The following is a 21,225-nucleotide window of genomic DNA, read 5'->3' on the forward strand; positions in this document are numbered from 1 at the left end:
AGTCAACAGATTTTAAAACAGAAAATTGCTACCCCAAATGACTCCACATCAGTTCTCTGAGATATAGTTGAAGAGAGAACATTAATAGGTTAAAATGTTCCTTAGCTAGAGTTTTACATTTTGTTGCTGTGTCCTTCCAAGTGGAAACTAAGTGATTTCCCGTAGTTGATCTAGCCTCGAGCATTTTAAGACGGAGTATCCTATGAGCATGGCATTGTCCGGTAGATGGAATAGCTCCTAAAGATTCTGAGTGGCCCTGATAGCTGGGAGTGTTAAGTCCCAGAACCTGGGAGGTGTGCCACAGGTGCTGATACAGTTGTTACACCGGTGCTGGTGATTCACAAGCAGAAAAGTATTATGAGCCTGTGAAAGTCATGCTTTCTTTCTTTCTTTCTTTCTTTCTAGTGTTGGACAACATTGAACAGACAGCTGTCTCCAGTTTTGGAGCACTGGAAAGTCAGCCTGATTTCCGAACCCCGGAGTTTGTAAGTACTACTACTACCTCTTCCATTCTCACCAAATGCAGAAGGTTTTTCATGAAATTTTGCCCTCAGTGCCTCTAGACGTGGCACAGGTCTCAGTGGCAGAGCTGCGTATTTAAAGCTCTGGTTCTCTGGGGAGCGGGTTCCTGAACTACCGCGTCTTGGCGTCATGCTCCGTAGGCTTGTTCTTCATACTGCTTTGTACTTTCTGCAGTAAAGTAGCTTCGTTCCTTCCAAAACTCCTCCTCCATTCACGGATAGCTTTGCTGTTAGTTTCTGCTGTTAGTGACTCTGGAAGCCGGTCTCCCTTGAGCACATACAGGTACATTGCCCAGTCTGATTCCCATTTCACTATGCAGCCGTCAGTCATACGACCTGTATAGGTGTATCTTGTAGGGCTGGGACTGTTTTGTTGGTTGTTCCTACCAACAGGGGAACTAACTGCTCTCACTAAATTAGTCTCATTAAAGATTAGCCATGGTTCTCACCCTCAAGGAATTAAAAATCTTATTAGATGCTACTGTGATTTTTATTAATGCCTTGTTTAAAGAAAATTAAGCACATAGGATGCCATGTGCAGAATGTCCTTAGCAAATCGATTTTGTGTGAGGCTCGTTTGAAGAGAGGGATGGGAAGAAGCATTTCTCTGACTCACGTACCGTATTACCGCACCAGATGTGTAGGAAAGGCACGCCAGGATCCACCCAGATTTACTTATTTTTGCCCCTTGCTGCAAATGGCTTGTCTACCACTTCAGCAAGGCAAAAGGCTTTTTTGGTTTATTGTCAAAGTGGACATACAGTTGCCACACCAGTAATTGGCGTGCACAATTGTATTATTGATAAAGACAAAAAAAAAAAAAAAGAACTCATTATGTGCTTTTCTTCTTCTCACTCATTCTTTATGGATTACTTACTAAATTCAGCCAAGAGTAAGGAAACTAGGCAGTGCTCTGGACTGAAAAGGGATTGCACGTGAAAGTGTATCCCCAATGCCATTTTATTTCACAGTGTGGGACTCCTGTGGCGTACTAGCAGATTGCCTGCTGTGAAAATCACTTGGATATAATAGAAAGACCACGTATTCAATGACTTCCCTGTTACAGTCAATGAGATTTTCAGTGAAGGAAAATTGCGAATGCCCACCAATGTATCCTGTATCTTAGTTAAAGTAGCAGGGCAGTTTTGTGGGTTTTTTTCCCTAACTTCTACAGGGAGAACCCCAAAGCAGAATTGACGCAGATATTTCCCATTTGAATATGAAATTGATACAGACTCCCAGAGCTGGCCCTTTTTTGTTTTATTTTCTAACTGCTGCACGTGGATACTCTTCAAGCACTATTTCTAATCTGCAAAGAGCTGTGTGCGGTAGAGTGCTGATGTGCTTGGCAAACACCGGTATGGTTCGCCCTGATTCCCTGTGTGAAAATAAAAGTATTTCCCTCAAGAAGAGAGTTGAGTGTCTTAGGAGGTTTGAGATCGGCCTGCCTCAGCGAGGTCGCTGCAGCAGACAGTCTGCACTGGTGGTCACACTGGTAATATTCTTCTACCTTCAGTGTTAACTTCTTGACTACCTCGTTTTCCTTTGCAAGGGGTGAAGGCTGGTGAGTCTAAGAATGAGGAGGGGTAGAACTTGAGGATCACAGGATACACTGATGTTTTAAGAGATTTCTCTTAACGGTGGGTCTGAGAACACCAAGCGGAAAAGAGAATTTTAGGCTAACTCCCCATATTTTTCTTTCTCACTGTCACGCCTCAACGATCTCTAGAGCCCTTTCTTGAGACCACAGGAGCGGAGTTAAACTTGTGAAGCATGGTTTCCTTAGATGTGCGGTTGAGACAAGATTTCTGTATCTGGCTATTATCTTTCTCTAGTTGTGAGTTCATACCATGTTTAGGAAGGAGTCTCTGATTTTCTTGTGCTTTTTAGACGTCCACACCTCTGATGCTCGTTGCACACCCCCATCGGCAGGGACCGTGTCCACAGTCACTTGCGTTTCCCCCCCACATCACTGTGGCACCTGCTTCAGTTCCCTCCTACACAGCTCTTTCCCAAACTGCTGCCTCCCTGGTAAACAAACAGGAGGCACGTAAGGCGCCTTGAGAACAGAGTCCCCGAGGGAATCAGGCACGACATGCAAGGGAAGCCTTTTTTTGGAGGCAGAAAGCGACAGCGTCCATGAAAACGGGTGGCTCTCATGTGTAGGCAGGTGGATTGGGCGGATGCCAGGACAAAACCAGGTACGTGGGTACAAACCAAACATTCAGATCCAAACCAGGGGCACCAGAACAAACCCAGGAGCAGAGGGAACATGGCACAAAGCGAAACTGAAAACAAAAAGAGGGAGAAGAAGAAAAGGAGCCGAGGCGTCAGCACTGTTTTTCTCCATCTGGCATCTGGAAGCAGCAGCTGCTGTGTGCTGAGGTGAACAGAAACACAGCAAGGCATAGACGGTGTTTACTCAGGCTTTATCCTCAGCTAGTTCAGATTTTAGAAGGATCAAGAGCCTCGTGTTTTCAGCGGAGTGTATTTATACAGTTTGGCCAACGGGGAGAACAAAACGCTTATGATTATTGGTTTGTTTCCTTCAGGACTTCTGTTTTCCTTCTGTTTGAAACCAGGCCCACGCGAGCGATGCTGGTTGAGTACGTTGGTTCCCAGCACAACAAGCATGGGAAAGTTGTCCTTCACAGCTCAGGTGTCTGTGGCGATGCGCCAGGCCCAGCCGGGCCTGCCATCGGGACTGCGCAAATCACGGAGAGATAAATGCGGCCGCAAAGCCCCCGCGTGGCCGGTTCTCGGTGGGGCCCCCACGGCTGGGCCCGACTCTCTGAACTGCCCAGGGGCGAACCGAGTCGGATGTCGGGTGCCTGTGTTCTTGCTTGTGAGGCTCTGGGGACACGTTCCAGCTGGACACAGCCCCCCATCTGAGGCAGTGTGGAGGTGTGGACGGGGCTCCCGGTGAATGGGGCCTGGTGAAATGCTGGCTCCACAGAGAGTAACTGGGTGACCTTGTTGTGGTAGGAAACCAGCTCGATCCCAGTTCTTTGTTTAAGCGCAGTGAAAATCTGCTTGCGATCTGCTTAATTAACTTAATATTTTACCCTGAATGGTGTCCCGCACTGTTGTTTTTCCAGGCGTATTGAGATATGATGGACACACAGCATGGTGATGGTTTATGGTGTACGGCTCTATGCTATTTTCTTTCTCTCTGACATTATTGTTATCATCTCTAACTTCTGTTCCCTTGTGCTGATGAACTATAATTACTCCTATTGTAGTTTTCAAAGCAATTAGTTCAAGGCGGGATCTAGTGAAGGAAACGGTGACATAGCCAGATGCTCTGGAACCCTGTGATGGGTGGCCGTCCTTTAGGGACACGGCCTCTGAAGACAGGCTAGATTCATGAGGACAAGGATTGGACTGTGGAGAAGGGATTTGGCCAAAGGGAGTCTGGGGACTGGATATCAGAGACCCAGATGACCTTGCTGAGTTCAGACTTTGAAGCAGAGGCTGCAGAACGAGGCAGTCCAGTCAGAACCGAGGCTGGGCAGCCACCAACACAGTAGTGGCGCAGGTACAGGCCTTTCTGCAGTGTGGTAGCATGCCGAGGTAGGGCAACCGAGGCTTCCCCTGGTGCGCTCACTCTCAGGTCTGCTTAAGAGCAAAGGTGACCTGAGGGGTTAGGCCAGGGGCTCATCAGTCATGGCTGGCCCAGAGGAGCCCAGGTTCATTCCAAGCCCCAAGGAGTGCAGGAAGAGTAGGGGGAAGGTTGAGTGATGGTCAGGGCTCTTTCTAGAGACCCCGACTCTCTTGGTACTGACCCAGGAACCTGGGTGTACAGGAGGAATGGGCTGTGGGGAAGAGCTCCAGGGGAGCCGTGGGGAATCTGCTTGTCGCTAGCTGGATGGAAACCAGACTGCGGTCAACACAAAGGCACATGGAAGGAAAGGAAAGGCTAAGGAATTGATGATCTGAGTCTCGCTAATAAGAGCCCCCTTTCCATCCTTTCCAGAACTCAGGCTTTATGTCTAAATCTCCTGGCTTTTAGAGGCAGGAAGACTCTAACCACCTCTTGTTTCATGCCAGTTGATGCTGTTTTCCTTACTTTAGCTTCAGCCAAATTTGCAGTAAATAATAAGAGCTTAGGCTCGCCAAAGAGTATTAGGGTCATAATAGGATAAACCAGGGAAGATGATGAGAAACTACAGGATTTAGAAAGACTAAGTCGAGACAGAGACTCAGGAAGAGGAGGATCAGAGTGGAGGGAGAGGGGGTCCCCTTTGTTCCACACTTGTGTCTGTGCAGAAAGGAGATCTGAAGAGTCATTATCCTGTTTGGGATTTTGTGTAACTGGGTTTCCTTTCTGAAGGGGAGATACTACTTTGCAGAAAATATTGTTGATTTCCTGAAATTGACGTTTGATTGTCTTTAATTAGATGGAAATATATACAATCCCCGAGAGTTAAAATATTACTCTGCTCTTTGAGGCACTGCAGTGAACAGTAGAAAAAACATCCCCGTACTTCTGGAGCTTACGTTTTGGTGGGGGAGACATAATGGACAAAATAAATACGATCTTAGGACATGCTAAGTCCTTTAGAGAAGGTTAAAGGGAGAATTATACATATGTGTTCAGGGCGGGGGCTGGCTGTGGTTTTAAATGGAATGGTCAGGGCATATCTCAGAAATAGGGTGTGCAGAAGGGGACAGGTGAAAAGACCTGAAAGCAGGGTGCTACAGCAAACTATTTGGAAATCTAGATGAAGGGTGTGCCAGGCAGAAGGAATTGCATAGACAAAGGTCTGGAGGTAGGAGTTTGAGATCCGTTTGAGGAAATGGAAGAAGGCCAATGTGATGAGCAGAATGAAATGTGGTGAAGATAACAGATAGTGGGGCTTCATAGGCCCTTGTGAACACTTTGGTTTTATTCTGAATGAGTTGGGAAATCAATTAAAGGTAAGCCTTTGGGGGATAAACTGGGGGGTTTTGAGCAAAGGAATGATTTGACTGCCCTGCCCTGTGTTTTGACAGGATCGCTTTGGCTGTGTTGGGAATAGATTACAGAAACGTAGGAGCAGAAGCAGGGAAACCGCTTGGACTTCTCAGGAACCCAAGTGGGAGGTGGTGGCGGCTTGGTCCTGAGTGCTAATTCTTGTGTTAGTGAGACATGCTCCAATTCTCGGTATGTTTCGAAGGTAGAATCAATAAGATTTGTTGACAGATCAGACCTGAGGTGTGCGAGAAAGAGCAGTCAAAGATGACTCCAAGGTTTTTGACCCTGGGGAGTCTGTGGAAGGAGCAGTTTGAGGGGAGGATATGCAGAGGAAAATAAAAATTCTGTTTTCAGCACATGACGTTTGAGACATCCAAGCGGAGATGTCGGTATGCTGTAAAATATACGGGTGTGGAGTTAGAGTGGTCTAGCTAGGGATGTGGGGGTTGTCTGCACACGGGTGGTGTTTGAATCTGTTCCACGGACTGAGGCCAGCAGGGGGTGAGATGAAGAGACCCTGGACGGAGCCCTGGGGACCCCAGTGTTGACAAGTAAGGGGGCCTGAGGACAAATCCACAGAGGAGGCTGAGAAGGAGGAGCAGTGAGGTGGGAGGAAAATGAGGAGAGTCCTGGGAGCCAAAGAAGGTTTAAAGTTGAAAGGAATGACCAGATCTGCTAGTGAGGATGGGAAGTTGGATTTAGTAGTGTGGAAGCCTTGACAAGAGAAGTCTGAGTTGAGCAGCAGGATACAAAACTAGAGAGGACTGAATGCAATAGGGGAGAAGAGGAATGGGATACACAGCATTTAGATGACACGTTTAATTTTTTTTTTCTTCTCTGAACATGAATGCAGAACAAGGTGTTATTATGTATGAGGATGAAGAGAAGTTTTTTAATTTAGTCTGAAGATGGCAGGAATTGCCCCTACCTCTGGCTGGGTTAGGCTGTAGCACGGGCAGTGGACAGAGCTGGTCCCTTCCTGCTGCCCTTCTCCTCCTGCCTTGCAGGCTGGCCTGGATTATCCTTCTGCAGTGAGCGCTGTGGCAACGTGCTCGTGTTGTACGGCGTCACCCAGTGCACGGAGGGGGCTGAGTTCTCCTGGGAGGTGATAGCCAACTTGCCGCTCTGTAGCCTCCCCATCCCCTGCCAGGTGCTGCTCATTGGGGCTGGGGACAGGGGTGTCCTGCAGGAGGGGGTGAAGCATTCCTCCGTGGAGTTGGCCTGTGGTCCAGTGGGAGACTGACAAGGATGTTGTTCAGGTCTCTAGGAAGTTCTGCCAGGCATAGCTGTGGGCGGCTGTGGCCCCAAGCTGACCCTACACGTGGGCGATGGTTTTGAGTTCATGAAACAGAACAAGGATGCCTTTGATGTCATCATCACTGACTTCTGCAGACCCCCTGGGCTCTGCCAAGACTCTCTTCAAGGAGTCCTGTCACCAGCTTGTGAAGGTGGCCCTCAAGGATGGTGGCGAGTGTCCCCTGCCAGGGCGAGTGGCAGTGGGTGGCTGCCCCCCAGACCTCAGATTTCCCTGTGGCGACTTCCGCTTACTGCACCGTCCCCACCTACCCCAGTGGCCCAATGGGCTTCATGCTATGCAGCAAAAATCTGAGCACCAACTTCCGGAAGCTCACACAGCTGCCGACACGGAAGCAGGTGGAACCAATGCAGCGGAAATACTACAACTCTCATGTGCCCCGGGAGGCCCCGTTCTGCCTGAGTGTGCCACCCCCGCCCTAAAGGATGTGAGCTGAGCCTGGTGCTGCTGCCCTTGCTGCCCAGGACCTCGGGCCAGGGAGCCTCTGACACACCCGGGTGTCACAAGCCCAGGACAAGATCCCCCTGCCCCACCAGCATGTCCACCAAGCAAGCATTATAGTAGGCCCCAGAGAATGCCTGGCGTGCCCTGCTGGTCGGACTGTCTGTCTCTCAATGTGCTGTTCCGCCCCCAAGCCTATACCAGCTGTGTACAGAAAAAAAAAATGACAGGAATTTCTGTTCGTAAGGTGATGGAAACTAATCCAGTAGGGAGGGAAAATATGATGATGTGGGAACAAGAAGGAAGGATTTCTGGAATGACATCCTTGAGAAGAAAAGAAAGGAATGGAATCCGGTCCATAAGTGGAGAGGTTGGACACCCCCCATGGCTGCAGAGGCTGCAGAGACAGTTTATTCTTACAAGTAGGAGGAAAACCAGTGTATTGGGACCCAAGTGGAATTAGTTCCGTAGTCTTCCTAGTAGGAGCTTGTCAAGGCTTTTTGTTTTGTTTTGTTTTTAATATTTTATGTGTTTATTTGACAGAGAGAGGGAACACAAGCAGGGGGAGTGGAAGAGGGAGAAGCAGACTCCTGGCTGAGCAGGGTGCCTGATGCAGGGTTCGATCCCAGGACCCCGGGATCATGACTTAAGTTGAAGGCAGAGGCTTAATGACTGAGCCACGCAGGTGCCCCTGACGTATTTTCTTGATTGCTTCTTGTTTACGAGTGAAACGAGAAGCAAGACATTAACTAACATTGAGGAAGGAAGAAGAGCGTAAGAGACCTAAAGAGAGGGGAGAAGGTATGAGACAGTCATCTGAGAGTGAAAGCTGTGGGAAATGTAGTATGATTTCCTGACAGCACTAAGAGAACCCACCTGGGCTTTGTTGTCATGACAGGTGTGTGCTTTTCCCATTCAAGTCCGGCTTTGGGGAACAGTACAGTAGACAACAAGTTTGATTTGGGCAATGTGGGGGTTTCTTAAATCCAGTTCAGTGAAGCAAGACAGGGCTAAGAGAGTTTTAGAGTGTTTGCAAGAGAGTAGAGGACCAGGGACATGAGCAGGATAAGGCAGTAGTATCAGAACAGTTAGATCTTAGTGGGGTTTGATAACTTGCAGTTGGGGTATTGGAGAAAATAATACAGGAAAAATATGGTTGGAGAGTCAGGATCTTTCTGACTAAGGGAGGAATTACAGTAACAGGACAGACGAGGTCTGGGATACTGAGCATTGGAATGAGGGGCTGGGGCAGGGTAGAGTTGCAAGGGCAGGATGCTGGAAGGGTGGAGGTGGAAATCCTCAAGAATTATGTCAGAAGAAGATATGTCTTGGAGAGATTGACGATGAGGCAGGGCTCAAATCTCTAAGAAATGAGGGCTAGTGACTCAGGGATCAGTAGATGGCTGCCAAAGGAGATGACCGGAGAGGTGGGAGAGAAACCTGAAGAAAGGCAGGATAGAAGCTGAGAAGCAGATGACGTGGTCAGTAGTTTTGGGTGTTGCATAGGGATTCCGTCAGCAGATTCCTTAGCACCACTGACATCTTGGGCTGGATTTCTCTTGTGGGCTGTCCTGTGTACTGTAGGATGTTTAGCAGCATCACTGGCCCTGGCCCATGGGATGCAAAGGTCCCTGTCCCCAGCTGTGACAACCGCATATGCCCAGACATTGTTAAATGTCCCCTGAGGACACAATTGCCCTCATTTAAGAACCAGTGAGTTAAAGGAATACTGGAAAAGCATTAGGGTCACTGGTGTCCTTATATAGAGCTGTTTCTGGGGAGTGCTGGGGGTGCCCCTCTAATCCAGTTTGGAGTGGATTATGGAACAAGGAGGAGAAGAAAAAAAAAAAAGGAAATTCTGAACTCTCTTTCCAGGAGTCTGACTTTGAAGGGCTGGAGGGTGAGAGAGAAGGACGTGGAGGAGACCTAGAACCAGAGACGATACCCTCCTGTCGGATGGAACCCCGAACAGATTTAAATATTGATGAGAAAAGAGTGGCTTTGAGATGGGCTGTGGAATGGTTTATAGATGTGGAGGGTCCACATTAGATGGGAGGAGCAGTGTCTCTAAAGATACGGGAGCTGCAGCTGGATGCTGCTGGTTTATGGCTTTGTTGGAGAGAAGCAGAGGGAGTTCTTATCCAACAGCTTCCACTTTCAGCTGCTGAGAGTGAAGAAAACAGAATGTTGGGGGGGTGGGGGAGTGGGGGGGGTGGGTGGTGCTTTGAAGCAGTCCTGGAGAGCCGGAAGACCAGGACTGGCCTGGAAAACAGGAAAAGTATGAGGATGCCTGGGCAGTGGGGAGGGCCTGTGTGGGGCTGGTGAGCCTGAATTCCAGCAATCCCAGCCTGCTTGCTGTGGACTCTCCAGCGTCGCTCAGACACCAAGAAAGCAGACATCAGGCTTCTGCACGAGTTGGGGCTTTGCCAGATGGTCAAGATGGAAAGTGCAGAATACTGGTAATACTGTTGAAATGATGAGTCTGGGAAATGTAACCTTTCAAAAGGAGGGGAGGGGAAGGAAGGAAACACACATCTACAGATTGGTTAGAAAAAGTCATGGTGCCTCTGAGGGCATTGTGCAATGAGGAGGAGATGTTAGTTATGGTCAGAAAGGGGGAATGCCTGAGTAAGTGGTTTTGTAAAGAGAATTTTTCAAGTGATGACAAGGTCCAGCGTGAGACCATGGAAGTTAGTGCATGAAAGGGAGAACATCACTAGGGTCAAGTTACTAAGGGGCCAAGGTGGCCCAGTCATGTCTGTGGATGCAGATGTCCTTCTGGATGAGGGAAAACTTGGAATGGAGAGGGAAATGTGAGTCAAGGGCCAGAATTTCGGTGGACCAGGAGTAGCAGCTAGCAGGTAGGAGATGATAGGCTCTGGGAAACTCTGGGGGTTTACGCTATTTGCATGGACCGAAGAGGAGCTGCTTTTATCCCAAGAACACTGGGGACTAATGGTCTGGAAGTGACCTATAGAAGAAGGTGAATGTCAGCCTTACTTCTTTGCCCTGAGTGTGAAAGGTACGAAAGAAAGATCAGAGCCAGTTGCCCAGAGGTCTGCATAGTTTTGTTTTCAGGCTTTGTTTCAGAGTGATCGGTCAAGTTTTTTGTTTGTTTGTTTCATTTGTTTTTTTGTTCGTCAGACACAGCAAGAGAGGGAACACAGGCAGGAAGAGTGGGAGAGGGAGAAGCAGGCTTCCCGCTAAGCAGGGAGCCTATCTCGGGGCTTGATCCCAGGATACTGGGATCAGGACCTGAGCCAAAGGCAGATGCTTAACGACTGAGCCACCCAGGCGCCCCTGATCGGTCAAGTTTTATTTCAAAATGGCTTCCAGGGTCTGTTTTAATCTCCATCTCCCCTCCCTCAGAAATCCAGACTTCATTTTGGTTATTTCTGGCTTAACTGGCCCTGAGGTAAATGAATTGGTGCTGGGGCTGTTGAGGGAGACTGGCAGTCCAGGGTCTTTCTGGCTAATCTCGGAAACCCAACCAAAGTCCCAAGGTCTGCCTCAAGATCCCAGGATCTTCAGGACCTGGAAGACTGGGAATAAAGGACTTCCTTACTTGGCTTTGTACTCTTGTGTCTTCTACAAAGAAATAGGATGGCTTTGCTTTGTAGGTTTTGGCATGTAGTTCACCAAACTAAAAGAGAAAAGGAGCTCACCCAAATAAGGAAACCAAACAAAGGAACATGGATTTGGCAAAAGAACTCTCAAAAGAAGAAATGAGACCAAAGATCGGCTAGTAAGAATAGCTGAATTGGCCCATTTGCTATGGTAGGAATTCACCTGGCATTTCCACTTTGAGAGCATTTCATGCATTCAGGAGCAAAAGGTGAGGGAATGTATCCTTTGCCTGAATATAGAGAGAAGGGACCTACTCGTTTGCTTTATGTGGCTGATTAAGAAGCTACATTTGTTGATTTGTTAGGATTGGAGGGTAGGAGCAAAAATAGGCCAGCGTGCAAAGTCTCAGTCAGAGATTTCTTTCTGAGTCACTTCTTTGGAATGCAGAATGTATTTTCCCAGAGAAATAGTCATAAATGATGACTGGGCTTCTAGGCCCAGCTGGATCAGACCAGCTACGACCAGTTTAACTCAGAGTTAACAAAATTATCATTCCGTGCTAATAATCCTCTGGAATATCCCAATCTTATTTTTTCCACTATTACTAAACGTTAAGAATAAAAGTAAAGTCCGGAGTGAATGTGTTCAATGGAAGCTTGTGGAAAATTGCTTAGCATGGTGAGTGAAGAGAGAACGATTGACTTTAGAGTTGTGTTAGATTTTGAAGCAGTAATCTAAAACTTGAGGAAGACAATTTAATGGTACGAGAAAACAGAGGGGGAAAGAACTTATCAGCGTGTATATTTCTTTTGTCTTTTTTCCTTTAATTTTTATTTATTTATTTATTTTAGATTGGTTGTGTTCAAGCCCTAGGAGAGAGAGCTATAGAAGCCCATGCTGCATGAAATTAGTGTAGAAAGGAATGTCGTTATTCCAAATGAGTTTAAACTTCTTAGCTAGAAGGATTATGTGTGAACCAGGGTATTTAAAGGACATGTGATTTGCTCCTGGAACCACAGTTGGGAATCTGGAGGTGATATGGGGGCCAGGACAAGTTCCAGAATTGTAGAGGGACAACTATAACAGTTTTCCAGAAGGTGTAGTTAGAGTAAAAGTTGGACGGAGACTGAATTCTGATAAATGGAGGCATTGCCCCTGGAGTATTAATCTCCAGGAATATTACAGAATGAGATTTTTAAGCAGATGGTTTGCGAATGTTAAAAAAGGAAAGGTCATCAGGAGCCAACGCAAGTTCAATAAAAATAAGTCATGTCAAACTGAGTGCATTACCTTTTTCTTTTTTTTTTTTAATGGAGGTGATTGTAATGGCAGAACAGGGGAAAGCCATGGGCATTTTTGTGTTTTTTTCATTGAAGTGTAGTTGACACATTTTTGCCTGTTTTGATTTTAGCAAACAGTGTGAAAAAGATTACATTTAGATACAGAATGAAGAAATGTGGACCCAGTGAGAGTATACTTATCTGGGCAATTGATCTTACCAAGACTGGAACAAGGGCTAGAAATCAGTTCCTAGAGGAGACAAAAATCAATATGAATTAAAGTAAGCTCCTGCTCCGTAATTCACAAATATATGCTGCCTAAGTACAGATTGTAAGAGCTGAGGCTAATGACTGATCATGTGAAAAGGCTAGGTATTGGCCTAATTAAACTTAGTATGAATCAAGCATGTAATAATAATGTCAAAAAGTTAATGCAAGTCTAGGTTGCATTCATACCTATGTGTCCAGAACAAAGGAAGTACTAGGCTTCTTCTGCTCGTTATCAGTAAAGCCACCTACTGCCTACTGTTCTGGGTGCACCATTTTAAGGCGGGGGGTGGGCAGCATGTTGATTCTAGAAAATCAACATGGTAGTGGATTCTGACACTTAGGCAAGTGTATGATATCAAATTTAAATATTTGATGATAGTAATTGGTGGATGGAGTTGCAAAATACAGTGTTAAGACCCATGAATAGAAGGTGTATAGGTGCGCCTGGGTGGCTCAGTGGGTTAAAGCCTCTGCCTCCGGCTCAGGTCATGATCCCGGGGTCCTGGGATCGAGCCCCCCATGGGGCTCTCAGCAGAGAGCCTGCTTCCTCCTCTCTCTCTGCCTGCCTCTCTGCGTACTTGTGATCTCTGTCTGTCAAATAAATAAATAAAATCTTTTAAAAAAAAGGTATATATAGGCAGACATTTCATTTCAGTAGAAAGACCGGCTCATATTTGAAGTACCATAATTCCTTGGAGGAGTTCACATGTAGACAGACTGGGTAACAGCCTATGCCGATGATTGTGCTTGAACCAGGGCATGTGAATGGGGATAGGAAGGAAGGGCATAGATGTTTTATGCGTAGCAGGACTTGGTAGTGGGAGGCAAGCAGGGAGTGAGAGAAAGCCAGGATGTTTCTGGCTATCCCACCCTAGTAAGTTGTATATGGCTCACTTATGAATCTGAGTTGCTTTTGTTTTATTTTTTTTTCCCCTCCTGTAATCTATCATCATCATCAACCAAATTTCCTCTTTATATCAGTGTTCATTCTACTGCTTTTGTTGCCCTATTTTCAGAAAGCCTTTACTGAAATGCCTTGTGAATTCTTGCCCCACAAAGTATTCCATTTGAAATTCAGTGAGCTATCCATTATCTGGGGAAATGTCAAAATTAATTTGACAAAAACAGGCAAGAGGAAAACAGGGAGCCCTGGGCATTCTGAACAAAGATGTGATATCAGTATTTACCATGGAACTCATTTGATTATAAGTCATCTAGAAGCATGCCACAGTAATGGCCAGAAAAGCCTACAGAAGCAAATGAATTGAGTTAAAGTTGAGTGTCTGCTGGTAAATAACCTGACTGGGCCATGACCTAAAAAAACAGCAGTAATGGAAGAAGTTGTAATAAAAATTTAAAGAGAAACACAGAACTTGGCAGAAATCTATACACAGAATGAATTCACAGGATTCCTGGAAAAGTGAAAAGGAGAGACCTGTGGGATTTCAACTGTAGCTGCCCCCCCTCAATGTATTTTGAATTTGTAATTAATTTGGAAGGCTTAAGGGCTTTGGAAAGATGATTTAAAATCCCTTTATTTCTGAAGTCCTACTAGTTAACCCTAGCTTTCCTTATTTTGACAAATAACAATAAAAAGTGTATCTTTACTGTAATAAGCCACAAATGTATTCCTTAAGTCTGTCTCTGGTTTAAAAATCAAAACCAAACCAAACACTGTAAGATGCGCTTTTACCCAGAAAACTCCAATGGCTCCGTTAAAAGGAAAATGCATGTACAGTTCCTGCTCCCAAGTTCCTTTTTGAAATGTAGATTAATGTGACCTGACAGATTTTAATAACTACCAAAGAACATTTTCATTAATTATAATGAGCAAACCAGTAATATAGATCTTTACAATATTAGTATGAATTAGAATATATCAAGTCAAGGCCATACTTGTGGCTGGAGTAAAATTTGACTGCTAAGTCCAAATCCCTTAAAATAAAAACACATAATGAGACATTTGACAGATCATTCAGGGATACTAATGGTATCACCAGCATTTCGTGGTTTTTCGGTAGTCTTAAGTGTTTTTAAAAAGTGAATATACTGTCTTGTGAAATAAAAAGGTTGAAGGAGAGAGGTGAATGAGAGGAGGTACTTCTGAGACTTTGAAAAGTGTTTTTACTTAGAAAAAAATTTTTTTTTTCTTTTTTGTAAAAGAAAGTCGTTCTGAAAGTCCCCCAGGAAGCTGAGCACAAGATGGCATTCTAGGGAATTAGAAGCCCTCTGTCCCTGTGCCATTCTGCTCTAAGTTCCCTGTGAGCTAGTCGCTTTTTCTCTTAGGACCTCAAGTCTCCTCATGTGAAAAAGCAGAAAAATCAGCAGATTCCTTCACTGGGGTGTTGTTCCGTGACTGCACAGTGATGGAAAAGCATTTTAGCCATCTTAAAAGCATATTCATAAAATAATAATACAGTAAGAATCTTATCTAACATTTATGGACATTTATACTGGACCACACAGATTGTAGGTACAGGGCTGGCCAGCCTCACAGTAACCACAGCCCTGTGTCGATCAGCCCCACCATCCCCCCCTTCCCCTCTCCTTCAAACTGTGCTGGCCTCAGGAGTCGGTTCTGTTCCCCTTATAAGAGCACAGAGAGACATTTTTTACTTAGGCCTCTGAGGAAAGTAGTTATAGGCATGGGGTATCTACCAAATTATCCGTGGGGTGAGAATTAATCCTACTCAGCAATGTTCTAAAATACCAACAGTACCGTCTATCAATAAATAAATATGTCAGGCACTTACCAACACTTGCTAATAGGATTTTCAATTGAACTAGAAATAAGAGCTGTTTAAATTATGCACTATTTTGAATAAACCAGCATCAGCTTCACTAAATTTTGCTTTAAAATTTTCATTTATTCATTCATTTAATATTTATTAATGCATGTGCTGCAAGGAATACCAAGAAGTATATCTCAGTGTTTCCCCTCAAGGCCAAGAGTGGGCCCACTGTTGCCTCCGTCCCCTGCGCCCTGCACTGTCTTCATAACTGACAAATGTTAGTCCTGCAACTGATGCTGATTAGTTGTTTGAACGAAGGATCATGAGGCAGTGTGCGGTGTTTGAGGAGTTCCAGCAGCACTTAAAGTCGAGAGGAGTTCGGTTAGGATCCTGGTTCTCAGCTCTGTTTGTGCCTCAGATTTCCCTAGAGAGCTCTTTTTTTTTTTTTTTCCCATTTTATTTATTTTTTCAGCGTAACAGTATTCATTCTTTTTGCACAACACCCAGTGCTCCATGCAAAACGTGCCCTCCCCATTACCCACCACCTGTTCCCCCAACCTCCCACCCCTGACCCTTCAAAACCCTCAGGTTGTTTTTCAGAGTCCATAGTCTCTTATGGTTCGCCTCCCCTCCCCAATGTCCATAGCCCGCTCCCCCTCTCCCAATCCCACCTCCCCCCAGCAACCCCCAGTTTGTTTTGTGAGATTAAGAGTCATTTATGGTTTGTCTCCCTCCCAATCCCATCTTGTTTCATTTATCCTAGAGAGCTCTTTTAAAAAGTGAAGGTCCAAGCTGGCCTTCTGATGCTAATCTTGCTCCTGGTTAGAACCTGCCCATGTTTGTAACAAGTTTACGAAGGTGACTCTAACGTGCAGCCTCGTTTAAGAACCATTATCTTTGAAAAGTCACATTTGTAATTTTGAAGGCGCTGGTGGTAAATGGCTCAGCCCTGAAGGGTGGATTTCACCAGGTGCTGCAATCTGTACCGAAAGGTATTCCAGTCCAGAAAACAGTAGGATATATACAGACGCACACACGTATATGCACATTCTCTTGTGTGTGTACATCTGTGTATGTATATATCTGTATCTATATATAAGTATTTCCTTTTTTTAAAAGGAAATTTTTTTTTTTAAGATTTTATTTATTTGACAGAGATCACAAGTAAGCAGAGAGGCAGGCAGAGAGAGAGAGAGAGGGAAGCAGGATCCCCGCTGAGCAGAGAGCCCGATGCGGGGCTCGATCCCAGGATGCTGGGATTATGACCTGAGCTGAAGGCAGAGGCTTAACCCACTGAGCCACCCAGGCGTCCCTATAAACAGAGATTTATTAAGCAGATGGTCTATGCAGTGTGGAGTCCAATGCATGAAGCATGGTGGCAGGAAGGGCCGGCTGGAGACTCAGGGTCAGGGGTAGCTGCTACAGGCCATAAGGTAAAACTTCTTTATCTCAGAGAAGCCTGAGGATATTTTTATTTTTTTTTTAAAGACCATCAGCTGACTAGGTGAGTCTCACCCAGATCATTGAGGAAAATAATCTTTCCTTTTGTTGTCGTTTTAAGAAATATTTTAGTTTAATTTTATTTTTTTAAATTTAAATTCACTTGGTCAATGTATAGTGCATGATTAGTTTCTAATGTAGTGTTCAGTGATTGGAACTATTTTAATCCTGGGTAAAAGCAATGATCTCTTTGTAGGAGCATTTAGTGAGAAAGTTGGCAGACTTTTTGTTCCACACACATGTGCAGAGATGCATGTGTGCATACATATATACATACAGAGAAAGAGAAAGCAAGAGAGAGAAAGATTTATTATACAAATTAGCTTACATGATTGCAAATGTTGAGAAGCCCCACGATCTGCTATCTGCAAGCTAGAAACCCAGGAAAAGCCGGTGGCATAGTTTCAGTCTCAGTCCAAAGGCCTGAGAATCAGGAGAACCAGAGTGTGAGTTCTGGACCAAATCTCAAGGCCAGAAAACCATAGGGCAATGGTATAAGTCCTCTCAGGGTAGGAGAAGACCAGTGTCCCAGGCCAGGCTCTGAATATTTTATAGGGAAGCTGCTACTTTAATTACCAGTTTGTGATGTAAATATTTAAGATAATTAAAGTCATTAAGAGTGTTTTTTTAATGGCTTGTATCATACATTTTATTTTTATTTTATTTTATTTATTTGAGAGAGAGAACAAGCAGGGGGAGAGGCAGAGGCAGAGAGAGAAGCAGGCTCCCCACTGAGCAGAGAGCCGGATGCAGGACTTGACCCCAGAATCCTGGGATCATGACCTGAGCCAAAGGCAGATGCTTAACTGACTGAGCCACCCAGGCGCCCTGTATCATACATTTTATAATAGAAATATGTCATTATTATAACCTTTCCTTTAAAGTCAACTGACTGTACGTGTTAACCATATCTACCAAATACCTTCGCAGCAACACCTAGATTAGTGTTCAGCTGCATAACTGAGTAGTGTAGACTAGCCAAGCTGACACACGAACCTGACCATCACGGTGGCTGTAGTATAGGAGGGTTTCCTAACCGCATGAACCTGCGAGTGGAGGTGGGGATGAGTAAGGAGTGTCCAGTGTGTATCGAGTGTAGAGTTGATCTAGGGTAGTGGGAGGAGATGAAGTTAGACAGTTGAAGGCCGAATGTAGCAGTATTGGACCAAGGGTTTGAACTTTTCAGCTGAAAAGACAAAGCAATGCTATAACAGCCCTACCCAACAGAATTTTCTCTGATGATTGAAGTGTGCTATCTCTGTGATGTCCGACACTGTAGCCCTCTAGCCATGTCTGGCTGTGGAGACCCTTGAAGTGTGGTGTTCATTTCAAAACCTCCTTGGGACCTTCCCGGCTACAATCTGAAACTGACCCCATGTGTGAAGGGAAGGAGAGACTGAAGAAAGAGGCCACTCCAGGTCTAGAGGTGGTAGGTTTAATAAGCAAAGGAACTTACAAGGCTTATCTTAGGCAGCCTCAAGGCAGTTAGATCTCCACCACCGCCCCACACTCCCACCACCTGCCAGAATCTTAGAAGTTTATATCGAGCCTTAACTGTGTTCAGTCATATATGTGGACCAGATGGTCTGAATTCCACATCACTATCTCAAGGCTAGGTCCTTGGGGTAGCTTCTCGGAGCAGGGAAGGTGAATGGAATACACATTCCAAAGACAGAGGTGGGGGTGAGGAACCTCTGATTGCTGGGGTCCAGGTCCAGGGTCAACCAGCGGTCATGTCCTGTTGATGACCTACCCTACCATGTGACTAGTGACACAGAGAACCGAAGTTTTAATTGTTTAATTTTAATTCCTGTGAATTCAGTAGCTCTGCAGGCTAGTAGTTATGGTGTTGGACAGTGCAGCTGGAGAGCGTGGATAGGATGGCAGTCTGGCTGGAGCGTGCAGAAGGCACTGGAAGGAGAGAAGCAAGCGAGCAGTACAGTTAGCGGACCACTCTAACAGTCCCAGGCGGGTGGGCAGTGCAGGAAGAGGAAATGAAGGGAGACAGCTGGGACGTGAAGGGGGAAGGAACCCAAGATAATCTTACGGTTGACCACCTGTTTACCTTTTTGCTTCTCCTCCTTGTCTGCCCAAGCCCTTCCTGTCAGTCAGATTTCCCAAGCTCATCTTTCTCACTGGCTCTCCTCAAACTCCCTCCCTTAGCTCCAGTTACCACAGAACTCTGTGTTAGCAGCTCCCAGGTTTCTACTTCAAGTCTCAGCCTCAGTCCTTGATCTCTCCATTTGGAAATCTCAGAGTCTTAGGAGTCTTCCCCTCTTAACTGTGCTGTTCTTCCAGTTTTGTGCGTTTCGGTAAATATACTCACCATCCTCTCAGCTGCTCAAGCTACAAACCTCAGAATCCTCCTGACGTTGTTTCTGACCTGCTGAGTCTAAGTGTAAGTCATGGCTTGCCTGTCCCTTTGTCTTCATTTCTGTTGCTACCCTCTCAGACTAGGTCCCTCACTGCCTTTCTTCCCTGGACTTTCACAGTCTCCCATTGCCACTTTGCCACCCACCATCTGTTCTTTAAGCACTTCCTTAAAAAATCAGATCATTTCATTTCATTCTGTGATGGCTAATGGAATCCCGCCCCACCCCCGCCCCCTGCATGCTGTTGCTTTATCTGTAACATTACAAAATATCACAGAATAAAGGGTTAATTAATTTCAATTGACTTATTTAATAATATTTATCCACTTAATATTTCCATAACCCTATTAAACAAGTACTATGGGGAAATATCACTGAAATACCCCTTGGGGCATATATTCTAGTGAGAGAAACAGACATTAATCAAATAATTACATGAATAACTACACAATTAAAATTGTGGGAGGTGACATATAAGGATGAATATAAGGTGCTCTGAGAGTATAAAAGGAGGGGACCTAAGCTAGCTGGGGAGGACAGGGAAGGTTAGGCAGGGAAAGGGAGGGGTTCCAGGTAGTGGGGGTCTTATATGCCAAGAGAGGAGGGAAATAGTTTACTTCAGTGGAATACAATATAACCATTAAAAACATTAATGGAATACAGAACCTGACTACTGCTTTGGGATGGAATGTGGTCTTAAATTTTCAAAGCCACCTGGCGCAACTTTTAGAAACCAACAAGACTGAACCTTTATAAAACTTGGATAAGATGGTCCTGTTAAACACTTTTGACTTGAATGTAATCTCAAGTCAATTCAGCAAGTGTCTGTTGGCTTGTTTTCCTAGGGGTTATAGGTTAAACCAAAAAACAGGTTTCTCTCCTTCATTGTTATAATCCAATAAAAATGATAGTATGTATACATAAAAATAGTTCGATGACATATTATATAGGTATTTTATCATACTATTATTATAATTTATATAATGCAAAATTAAGAGCCAGAATGAATAGTATAAAACAGTGGTTCTAAAAGCTTTATAGTCCTACGCTTCACACTCTTAATAAAAAGTATGGACCCCAAATAGCTTTTTTTATGTGGGTATATTGATACTTACTATAATAGAACTTAAAACTGAAAAAAATTAAGTATATTGATTTACTTAAACATAACCAATGATAAACCCAATATACATTAACATAAAATATTTTCATGAAAAATAACTATATTCTTTAAACAAAAACAGGCATTAGTAAGAAGGGTGGCATTATTTTATGTATTTTACAACTCTCTTTATGAGAAGGCAGGTGGATTTTCATATCTACCTCTGCAGTTAAAAATTGCAATATGTTGTTTTGGTTGAAGTATATGAAGTAAATCCAGCCTTACACAGGTAGGTAGTCAGAAAACAGAGGAGTTTTTTTTTTTTTTAAAGATTTTATTTATTTGAGAGAGAAAGCATGAACAGGGAAGAGGGGCAGAGGGAAAGGCAGACTCCTGGTGGAGCAAGGAGCCTGATGCGGGATTTGATCCTGGGATTCCAGGATCATGAGCTGAGCCAGAGGCAGATGCTTAACCAACTGAGCCACCCAGACGCTCCAAGAGAGGAGTTTTTAAATCTTTTCAGGTAATTGTGGGTATTCTTCTTTGATACCAATTTAAAACTTATCAGGTTGTAAACATCTTAAAGGTTGGTTGTAGAATGTGAAACCATATCAACAAACTTTTTGTATATTGAAAACCGGTCTTGCATTTTGAATGGATCTTTACCCAAGCATAATTTTTATCACTATGCATAGAACAGCTGAAAATATTGGTTCACTGAGTTAAGCAGCTCTTAATACAAATGTTGACCCATTTCGTTATACAATATGAAAAAAAATGACATTTGTTAACACACGCCCAGTCTCATCAGAAATGCTAATGAATATTGGGAAGCTGTCAAATTCACAGTGAATACAAGTTGTCCTAAATTCTAATACTTGCTTGGAATTTTATCATTACCAGTAAATATTGTCAGTTGTTTTTCCCGAAATGACAGTTTCACTTTGTTCGTTTTTGGGAAAATATCCGCCAAATACTCAAGTCTAGATAACTTGAATTTTGTGTCAGTCATCTGTCGAGTAAAAGTGGTATCTGTGGAAGCAAGTGGCAACTCAAAAATTATACAAGCACTTTTCCTCCAGACAACCATCCTCCTTGAGTGTGCGTCAGAAAGTGCTTTCTGGGGACTTCCATTTCTTTTCACAGAGTATTGAAAAGCCGTGTACTC

The 21,225-nt window shown here is 44.6% G+C and overlaps 1 protein-coding gene and 1 pseudogene across 2 annotated transcripts in view; both read left to right on the forward strand.

Moving 5' to 3' along the window:
- ANO6 (anoctamin 6) overlaps window positions 1-21,225 on the forward strand; it is a 185,427-nt gene that overhangs the window by 71,031 nt on the left and 93,171 nt on the right. For both annotated transcript variants that reach the window (XM_046010920.1, XM_046010921.1), the window contains one exon: window positions 406-485. In XM_046010920.1, the coding sequence (XP_045866876.1) occupies window positions 406-485 (80 nt within the window). The remainder of the gene's footprint in view (window positions 1-405; window positions 486-21,225) is intronic.
- LOC123945895 lies at window positions 1,882-7,322 on the forward strand (annotated as a pseudogene).

Source organism: Meles meles, chromosome 7, assembly GCF_922984935.1.
Source record: "Meles meles chromosome 7, mMelMel3.1 paternal haplotype, whole genome shotgun sequence".
NCBI classification, from domain to species: Eukaryota; Metazoa; Chordata; class Mammalia; order Carnivora; family Mustelidae; genus Meles; species Meles meles.